An 11357-nucleotide genomic window follows, 5' to 3' on the forward strand; every position below is an offset into this window, starting at 1 on the left:
TTGAGATTGAGTTGTATTGATTATATTGAGTTGTATTGATTATATAAATGTAAAGAATTATATAATAACCAATTTATATATATATATATTGAAATCATGAATTATATAGTTAATAAAGTTTGGGTTCTCTTTTATTTTTTCCGAAAGTGAACAAGTACGACTGGGAGCTCCTTTACACCTCGGATTCCTGACCATAACTTACTTCTTGAAACCACCCACAATTTTGCAAAATTCTATTCTTTCCCTTTGCGTATCTTTGATTTTTCTTCCCCTTAGATTCTCTCTCTCTCTCTCTCTGTAGCTATATTTATACCTATATCTATATATTTCTATCTATATATAGACGTATCTTACCTCCTTCCTTCCTTATATCCAACATAATTAGGTCTCTCCTCTCTCTCTCTCCCCCCTCCCTCTCTCTCTCTCTCTCTCTCTCTCTCTCTCTGTGTTAATGGCTAAGGCTCATTATATCATTGTACTAAACATGATAAACAACTTGATTTCAATGATACTAAGCAAATTTACCCCATGGAAAACCACTTTAATTTCATCACTCCCATATGAAACCCTACCAGTTGACCTAGCAAGCAAGCTGTGTACAGATGCCAATTGCATCAAAACAGCCTCTTCTGACTTCGGTAAACTTGTTCAAGAAACCCCATCAGCAGTTTTCTATCCTTCCACCAATTCCGACATCGCCCGCCTCGTTAAATCCTCCTACGACTCTTCGTCTCCCTTCAAAATCGCCGCTAGAGGCAATGGCCACTGTGTCGGAGGACAGGCCATGGCCAAAGATGGGGTGGTGGTGGAAATGTCGTCTTTGAATGGAAATGGTAGGATTAGGGTTTCTTGGAGTGATTCTCTAGGGTTTTATGCTGATGTTGGAGGTGAGCAGCTTTGGATCGATGTTTTGAGGACGACAATGGAGCAGGGGTTGGCTCCTGTCTCGTGGACAGATTATTTGTATCTTACCGTCGGTGGTACACTCTCTAATGCAGGGATTAGTGGCCAAGCTTTCCTTCATGGTCCTCAGATCACCAATGTGCATGAAATGGATGTCATCACAGGTACATATACATACACACACAAACAAACATACACAAACAAACATACACATGAACGTACATAAACTTTTATATCTGTAAACATTTATACTTCGTTTGAGTCATGATGTGTTTGAAATACAACTTGCATATATGGTATAATTGCCAAGACTGCATGCATAAAGAGTTATGTACTTTTAGAAAGTAAGAAAAAAAAGAAAAAAATGGATCAAATTAAAGGGAATTGTACTTTCATATTTTTTGAATTTTGTTTACGGTTTTTTCCCGAATCAAAACTTGAACCTGATCCTGTATATATAATTATCAGATATATAGTTGCATCATTTTTATCTAAGCTTAATAAAAAATTTATTTAGTTGTTGTCATCGATTAAGTTTCTTGAATTTGCATGTTAATTAATTTCTTTGATGGTTGCAGGAAAAGGGGATATCATGACTTGTTCCAAGAGCTTACACTCCGAGCTCTTCTATGGTGTTCTTGGAGGTCTTGGTCAATTTGGAATCATAACTAGGGCAAGAATTGTTCTCCACAAGGCACCATCAAGAGTATGACCTAGCTTTACAGGCGTGTGTGTGTGTGTATATATATATATAACTATGAGTTAATATATATATATATATATATAGAGAGAGAGAGAGAGAGAGAAAGAACCAATGATTTCTTTCAATCATATTTAGGAAAAACATTTTAAAACTAATAAGTATTATCCCTTTGTTCTTCATTCTCTTTTGTTTTGAAAGCGGTTTTATTATTTCTATACAAACAAGTAATCACATGCAAGTACTCTATAATCGTTTCCTTTAATTTGGTACATAGAAATCAGGGTCCTGATATTCAGACGTCAAATATAGAGCTTCTTAAGTCGTGTGTGTGTGTATATATGTATATATATGTATGTATAAATATAGATATAGATACATTTCCATTTTTGGAAATTATAGATTGTGACTTTTTTGTAGGTGAAATGGGTTCGAATGATATATGAAGACTTTGGTAGCTTCACAAAGGATCAAGAACACTTGATCTCAATAAATAATGGACCTAATTATGTTGAAGGCTCTCTTATCATGAAGAAGAATCTTGCAAACAATTGGAGATCTTCATTTTTCTCAACTCTTGGTGAATCCAAAGTAAATTCTTTAGCATCCAAACATGGCATCGTTTATAGCTTAGAAGTAGTCAAATATTATGACGAATTCAACATACAAACTGTCAATGAGGTATGTATCTATATATACTCTTTCATGTTCATCTTCCGTGTGTGTATATATATAGGGAGGTTCAGAGGAAAACCAAAAAAAGACTGAGAAATATCCTATTAATAATCATTTATTTGTATATGTAGATTTGCATACAAGTAATTGAAACTGGTTCTAGGTTTGTATGCACGTGTGCATGCCAGACAAATAGTTTACAAGTTACTTGTATGTACTATCTAGAAGCATGATTATCAGAGTGTTCCTCAGTTTTTCATTTTTTACGGTTTTGCTTTGGATCTGATCTTATATATAGAACTTAATTAATTAATTAAATTTTATTTGTAATTTACAGGAACTTGAAGAGATGTTAAAAGGGTTGAGCTTCAAAAATGGATTTAAATTCGAGAAAGATGTGTCATTTGAGGATTTTCTGAATAGAGTGAGAATTGAAGAGCTAAAGCTTCAATCAAAAGGACTATGGGATGTTCCTCATCCATGGTTGAATCTTTTCGTCCCAAAATCACGTATTTTGGATTTTAATCAACACGTATTCATCGATATTGTTCAAAAACAAAACAAAAGCTCAGGGCCTTTCCTTGTCTACCCGATGAATCGGAAAAAGTAATTAACCATTTTCCTTCATTTAATTACTCCAACAACTAGAGAAGTACGTACATATGTAGTTTTTATATATAATTATATATCAAGAGAGAGGAAGAATCATGTGAGAAAAAGAGTTATGATGAGAAGGGTAAGAAGAGATATGATCCCTTGATCACCTTTAATCTCAAATTAACCCGCCCATGAAACGATGCATCATCTCATCCTAATGTGCATCTAAGGGTGAAGATATTTTCTTATGCTTCATATCATAACTCTCTTTTTCATCATAACGCAACTAAGAGATAGGTTGAATAGAAATTATTTCATTTTTTCTAAAAACTTAGAAAACCATAATATTTTTCAATTATTAGTTCACATATATACTTAGCGTAATACAATTAAATATTTTTGTTGGATAGAGTTAAGAAAAAAAATATGTTTAATTGGCCAATTAATTTGTTCTACTTTCTAATTTGATTTTCTTGAAAAATATATATTAATTAAGTTCCTAATAATAATAATAATAATAATATCGCGAAATCATTAATTTGATTTATTATATTAATAAGAAAGGTTCGAAAAAAACTGAATTAATTGTTCTACTAACTACATTTTTTAGCTTTTTTATTTCAACTTCTTGAAATTTATAAGTAATTAAATATATTCCATTATTAATTCTCACAATCACTTTATTAATACGTTTAAAAGTCTTTTTACAACAAAAACTAATTTAAAATAATGAATTAAAAATTTAAATTCACCAATTTTCGAAAAAACTAATTATCAGATTATTAAAGAAATGATATTTTTCTTAACAAAATGGTCAAGTGGAAAAGAATACTATATTTTTTGTAATTCTCTTTTATTAGCTAGAGCCAATTATTATATCTAATTCGTTTGAAAAACACAGGTGGGATGGTCAAATGTCTGCTGTCATACCAGATGACAACGAAGATGTGTTTTACAGCGTAGGTTTATTGCATTCTGCTGGAAAGATAGATAACTGCAAAATCATCGACGATCAAAACAAAGAGATTCTAGAAGTGTGTGATGAAATGGGTATTAAAATCAAGCAATATCTTCCAAGATATTACAAAACAAAAGAAGAATGGATGAAGCAATTTGGTGGAAAATGGAATGTATTTGAGGAGAGGAAAGCCAAGTATGATCCAAAAATGATACTGTCTCCTGGCCAAAGAATTTTCAACTTCAATTAATTAGAGTAATTGTTAAATTATTATATACATATATGCTAAATGTATGCATATATAATTAATTAATTATTAGATTAATGTAGATGTATTTGAAACATTCCAAGTACTATATTAATTTTCGATTTTAGAACTATAATTAGTCATCCCAAAATTCATTAACTATCAAGATAAAGAGATTTTATCGATGGAAAAATCTGTATGTAATCCGGAAAAAGTTTATCACTTGCGAATCTCATCGCCGAAGAAAAAGTGGCCGGTGATCGCGATTACCTGCAGATTTTCAATCACTGATGGAAAAATATGTCGGTAAACCACTCCAAATCTATCGAAAAAATTTGTCAGTGAAGTCTCTTTGTTTTGTAATGTATAATTTGGTAGTGCATTGATCTTTGGAGCTTCTACATGCCTTGCGTCTCATATATTTTGTTTTCTTTTGTTGTTACTTTTTGAATCGAATTCATCTTTTCGGATTTGTTTTCATGTTTTCAATATTTTTGAAGACCATGTGAGATCATCTAGTTTTTTAAGACATGAAACCATATATGAGGCATTAGCTAAGTTCTTTTTGAAGTTATCGTCAAATCTTCACACTAAGCAAACATGACCTAGCTTCATAGAGAAAAAGACAAAACCTTCGGAATAAAAAATAAACCTTCAAAGTAGGGGTGGGTTAGATGATTTAAAGGCGTTTGATCAAACAACCAAACGATAACCTAATGATTACGATTTGACAAATCTCAACCACTTCAAAGAATTGTAAACATATAATTCATCCCAACCTAAACCAATGTGGGTTGGGTTGGTTGCATACCGGACAAATTTTTTGTATGCACATGTGCATACCATCTAGATGAACAATTACCAGAATGTTCTTCAGTTTTTCATTTTTTTTTATAGTTTTTCCTTGAACCTAACCCTATATATATATATATATATATATATAGAGAGAGAGAGAGAGAGAGAGAGAGCGCCTAGAAGAAGATGACTCGCGCATACAACTAACTCCTTTTCAATAGAAAAGAATAGCCAAACCAACGCAGCTGGTGGTCAATCTCAGAAAGAAGATAGGCCAGCAACCCGAATAGGTACGACCACTGTCCCGACCTTACCAACACCTGGGGTGTACTAATCAATGAACCCCTGAAACCTACTTTCTCTCTCTCTCTCTCTCTCTCTCTATATATATATATATATATATATATATATATATATCATCCCAATAATAGTTTTAATGTATGAGTAGTGGTTTTACATAAATTTAAAATGAAAACATTTCTTAGTAACAAATTTGAAACAAAAAAGCCACTAACGACTAGAAAATTGAAAAATAAAAAATCTAGGGTTGTTTAGTTGGTTTTTCATTAAATCCTGTGTGAATAAATCTATCTTTATAGATTAATCTATTTGTATAGATATAGATGGTTTTTGTTTGGCAGAGATGTCATAAATGGAATGAACATGTTTTTTCCATTATTGTGAGGGGCAGGTTTAGAATTTTTTTTTTTTTGCTTTTTGCATAAAGATCCTCTAAAAGCTTATTGAATAAGCAATTTTCTATATCATCAAACCACTAGCAAATAGTCCTATATAGCTGACTGAATAAGCTATAAATCACATTAAACTTATTAAACTGTTAACAAACAAAAATTTAGCTAAAGTCCCACCTATCCCTTTTCTTCCCTAGCGAGTGAAGGTTTGTCAACTACATGGCAACCTCATGCTCTAGAGGCTAGGGAGATGCTCAAATCGGGGTTGGGAAGTGAGCCGGAGTTTGTAGGCTAAGTGCACAGGGAGCAACGGCTGACACTACTAGAAAATCAGGTATCAGCGACGAATATCAGCGAGGGAAATTTTTGTAGTGTGATCGAAAAGTGATCTTCGCACCTTAGATCAAGAGGAAGGGTAGCTTGTCAAGCTGCCAAGGTATGTATAGGAATAGGGGAAAGGACTCCCACTTCATCGTCATCTACGAGATTCGAGTTAGTCCGAACCAGCAACAAGCCCTTTCTCGTCCTTTCTAATGTCGCTAGAAAGAATGAGGCTCTTGTTGAGAGATCCATTAGTGCTTGGTCCACCCCCGTTTGATCTCCTAGAAGCAGAAGCTGAATCAGTTGCAGGCTATAATGTAGAATATGCGAGGCATGTAACCTCGATAGCATGTGCCCTAGCCACCCAAGCCTATTAGTTGCTTAGATAAAGAAGGAAGCTTCCTCCTCTGTTTTGAGAACCGTGTGAACGGAGAGTGGGCAGAAGGGAAAGTGGATTTATATTGGTTCAAATCCAATTCGTAAGATGACCATCTTGGTCTATTTTTTTCTAAGGGGCCAAAGAAATGTCAAGTGGTAACCAGCAAGAAAACGGATGCGCTAACGCACAACGACTTTCTTTCCTTATCGAGGTATTCCCTTTCCTCTGATCAACAATTAAAGTTTCATTCAAGTCGTCACTCATTCACTTACTATAGGCCGAGGAACGTAGATTCATCTTACTTTTCCTTTATTTAAGCAACTAACTTTGAATCAACTAACTTTCAACAGTCTCCCTTATTCAAAGTTGAAACTGATCTTGAAGTTGTTCAAAATTTTCTTTTGGAAGTAAACACATCAGCCAAACCTGCTATCATTTTTGCAGAATTCCAGCTCCTGTTTAGCCACCAAGTATCTGACAAAATAACAGTGGCGGTTCCAGGATTTTAGGTGAGCGGGGGAATAAATGAAAAGCTTAAGATAAATTTTTTAAGTAAAAATACGATTTCATTAAAACGATAAAACAAGTTACCTTCTACAATTGTTCTTGACGAGACCTCGCCTTTTGAAAGCAATTAAGTACATCATATTGCAAAGTTGCTTGATGCATTATAAATGAATCTCATTGTTTCGAGAAAATTTTTAAGTTTTTTGGTTGATGGGATTTTATAAGTTCTTTTTTGCTGATAAGGGACTTTTTTGGTTGATTTCGTGAGAATTTTTCGGTTTTAGGTCGACTTCGAGGGACTTACTCAATGTTTTTGGTTGATTTCGTAAAATTTCTCAATTTTTAGAATTTGATTTTCCATATCCTTTATCTTTTCTTTAGGTTTTTGATTTGTTTTATTATGCATCTAGAATTCTGTTACTAAAATAAGGAAATTTAATTATCTTTGATTTATATATTTCGTGTCATATGTTTAGAATAATACATTTATTTAATTATTAGTATTATATTTGAAAATATGGAATAAGATCACAACGAATCCACAATGACAATTTATATATTAAAATTAATTCATTGTCGAATTTATTTTATGTTTATCCATTGTAAATTTATTAATTTTGAGGGGAAAAACAGATCTTGAAATTAGGCAAGGTCACTGTCTCTATTTACATGTTGTTCATCAATTTATCTAAATCAATTATTTATGGCTGCTTAATTCTATTTAAATTTGATTCAAATCTAATTTAAATTTTGGAGCAATGGATATATTTAGGCAAATATTAATTTATTTGGTTCAAGATTCATTACTGATTTACAGTCATATATCTATAAAAAATGATTTAATTGAACCAATCAATTTAATTAAGATATTTAACTTTTAATTTATCTGGAGCCAATATATTGATATAATTATTCAATTCATAGTATAATTCATTCGGCTAGTGTGACTAATTTTATTGTATTTGGTTTTGTTAAATTATTTCATAAGTTATTTAGAGATATGTTTGAGGCATTATTTAATTATTGATGTAATTCAATTTTGAGGTCAATAATTTAATTTGGATAACTTGTATAGCCCAATTTTGAGTTAATTAATTTTAAATTATTTGTTTAATTAATTTCATAAGTTATTTAGAGATATGTTTGAGACATTTCAAATATGATTCATTTACCCTAATTTGCGCAATATTCATCAAAAACTTTTATTTAAGATATGAAAATTCCTACAAGTTTTTAAGTTTAACATCGTTCTAAATTTAGTGTTGTTTGATTATTGGCTAAAATATGTTTTTAGAACAAGATTGATCAGATCTAAAGCATTGACTTTCAAAACAATATGGTTATCAATATATCGTACGTGGGTTTATGGATTAGTCAATATGTCTACAGATAAATGCATAAAATCATATAATTCAAATATAGAATGACTATTGACACCTAATTGATAAACAAACTTTTGTGAATTTTTAAACAATCCTAATATCTCCAACCTATATGAAAATTGGATTATTTTTCTTCATCAATTCACAACTACAAAACCTTGACTGAAAATTTTCTAAACCATAAGATCATGTTGCTATTCTTTGGAGAAAAAATTATACATACTAAACAGTCAAAACTTGTGTATCTCAAATCACATTTACTTGAATTATATTCTTCAATAGAAGAAGCATTATGAGTAATTTTGGTTTAAGAACACCATCACATATGAACACACATGTCTATCTTGATACTTTGAAACTCTTCTTATCCATATATATGATTGTTTTCATTGGATAACTTACATGTGTAGTGTATAATGTGATGATACATAATTTTTAAATATTGAGTTTTATACTATCATAAGTATTACTTGAAATTTGTATTCAGTTGTGGAGTTAAGATAATTATTAATTACAAATGACAACTTATATATTCCTTTTATCATCTTGTGATTAGGTTTTGTCAATTTTAACTTGATCCTTCTCCTTACCAGTTCCAACTATAAGCAATGGAGAGCACAAACAGAATTTTATCTTCAATCATATATAAGATGGACTATTGCCTTAACTAGGGTTGAAAAAACCAGCCGAATTAATCAAAAGTAGCACTGTAGCTGACATTAATACCCATGCTAGAAGGTACAAAACAAATAGGACCGCTAAGTGGTATGTTATTTTTCACACCCTTAAACTTATAAAAGGACCCACAAAGCAAGTATACAATATGGTCCAATATTTTCTTTTCCAAGTAATAAAATGGTAAAAATAGGTTATCGTCCACAGAGATTGTAGTAAAGGCTTAATAAGAGTCCAATGAAAGAAATGATTTCAGATGATGAAATTGAAGACTTCAGTTGGATCTGAGTTAACACTACTGAATTAACAAAATATATAAAGGTATCATGGGTACAAGACTTGTGGTGAGACATAAACACAGATTCCAGTAGATAATGTTAAAGGAATGTTGTAGCAAGCAGTAAGTGGTAACTAGTTCCACCATATATTTTGAATGTATTCCTCTCGGACTTGTATATTATAGCTTTCAACTCATATCTCTATGTGGTATCCGGATCAGGGATAGTGACGAAATGATGTCCTCAAAATATATGGATAAACAAATCTCTTTGTTAACAATCACTCTTTCGAGCCGATTCCCATATCATTCAAGTTGGCGTGTGTTCTAGATAGTTCATCTATGAATTTACCGCACTTTAACAAATGATCAACCTGTCGAGAATTAATTAATTTGAAAGATATAAATTACAAGTCTCCTTGTCGGCAACTTTCTGAAGTCTATCTCTCATATCATTCAAGTTGGCGTGCATTCAATGACTTATCTATAAGACCATGACATTTTAACACTTTCAAAGTGATCAACTCATCAAGAAGTGTCATTGATTTTTATAAAACTTTAATGAAATAGTGGAACATTGTTATTGCGAAACAACGTCCACTTTCCTTCGGTTTAAAATCTTGCCCATTGTCTCACACCTAAGCTAATGGATCTAGCTACTTATCACGGAAAGTAAATGACAAAAAATATAAAGAACATAAAATAAAGACATAAATATAAATGACAAAAAGTAATTGATTGAATGTAAAGAGCGGAAAGTAAATGACAAGAAAAGTAAATAAAGTAAAGACAAGAACAATGTTGCAGCAATATATCTTAAAGAACAACTTTTAAAGAAATTCAAGAACTAACTTGAATATACTAAGAAGCTACAGATCTGAATCTAATGAAAAGATAATTAAAATGAGCTCTAAGATGTCCTATTTATACTAAAACATCAAAGAAAAAGACAAAGCTCTTGCAAAAGCAAAAGCTCCTAAAAAGGAGACAAAAAGTACAAAAGTAAAAAAAATATAACAGCGAGTATAAAAAGCACTTTTCCAAAAGCCTTCTACTGCAGATCTTCAATTCTTTAACTAAGAGTTCTACAAAAGTTTGTCCTTATCTTCATGCAGCAACTGAATTCATAAAGCCTTTTCAAAAGCCTATTCTTAAAGATCAATGTTGGTGGAATGTTGCATCACAAAACAATAGGCATTCAAGTTTAAGATTTAGTTACTCTAATGACGCAAAGACAAACAAATCACTTAATTTAGCTCCAAGTATAAACAAACGGAAAATAATGTAACAAAAATGACTCAAGATTGGCATAAAAAGAAAATAAATTACCTAAAAGTAAAGAAATATACGTTTTATGCCTTGAATAATCAATGCATATCAAGGCTAAGAGAAAATTATAGAAAAGAAAGGCTCCAAAACTTTTACGTATAATTTCTACTTCCGCAAGAAAGTTGAGCACATGAAGGAATGCAATGGCTTCACGACTTGGATGGCTAAGAACGGTAATCTTTTTCCAAATTCAGTATTTTCTTTAAAGATTAATTTTATTAACATTTCTCCACTTAGTTATTGGATTGATTTTGGATTAACAATTCATATTACCACTTCCTTGTAGGGTATGACAAAAGGGAGAAAACCCCAAAAGTTTGAACAACAAGTCTATTTAACTAAAGTGGCAGTTAAGGCTATAAGAACACTAGAATTAGGATTAGGAAAATCTATTTGTTTGGATATGTTTATTTTATCCCCTCACTTAAGAGGAATTTAATTTCTGCAGTGTATTTAGTTAAGAATGGTTGTAAACTGTCAATAATTTTGATGAAATTAAAATATTTCAGGGTTCTGATTATCTTGGTTGTGGTAATTTTGTTCATAATCATTCACAAGTAAATTGTTCTCTTGTTAATGAAGAGATTTTTGTTATTGAAAATAACAACGATGTAACAAAAACAAAAGGAACCATCCTTAGAAAAAATTCTGCAAATCTTTGACATATAATGTTAGGCCATATTTCTAAAGATAGACTAAAAGATTAGTTAAAAACAAAACATTGCTAGACCTAAATTATTTTGATTTATAATATCGCGTTGAGTGGTATAAAGGCAAGTTAAATTTAAACTTAGACCTATTCCAGTTGAGGGTTCTATAAGCCAAAATCTAGGGCCGGGTCATATGCATTTGCTAAACGAAACTAGCCTATGTCAAAAGGTAATAAAAGTTGTCGAAGTTTCTAAAAATGGGGGGGGGGG

At 31.6% G+C, this 11357-nt stretch overlaps 1 protein-coding gene across 1 annotated transcript; it reads left to right on the forward strand.

Moving 5' to 3' along the window:
* The first annotated feature begins 451 nt into the window (after positions 1-451).
* LOC112501207 (cytokinin dehydrogenase 3) lies at positions 452-4094 on the forward strand. The gene is made up of 5 exons (XM_025104897.1): positions 452-1067; positions 1482-1609; positions 2024-2284; positions 2616-2884; positions 3777-4094. Exons 1-5 carry the CDS (start codon positions 452-454, stop codon positions 4081-4083), a joined length of 1581 nt encoding a protein of 526 aa, XP_024960665.1. The 3' UTR covers positions 4084-4094.
* The last annotated feature ends 7263 nt before the right edge of the window (positions 4095-11357 follow it).

This window comes from Cynara cardunculus (assembly GCF_001531365.2).
Source record: "Cynara cardunculus var. scolymus isolate 2C chromosome LG 17, CcrdV1, whole genome shotgun sequence".
Taxonomy (NCBI): domain Eukaryota; kingdom Viridiplantae; phylum Streptophyta; class Magnoliopsida; order Asterales; family Asteraceae; genus Cynara; species Cynara cardunculus.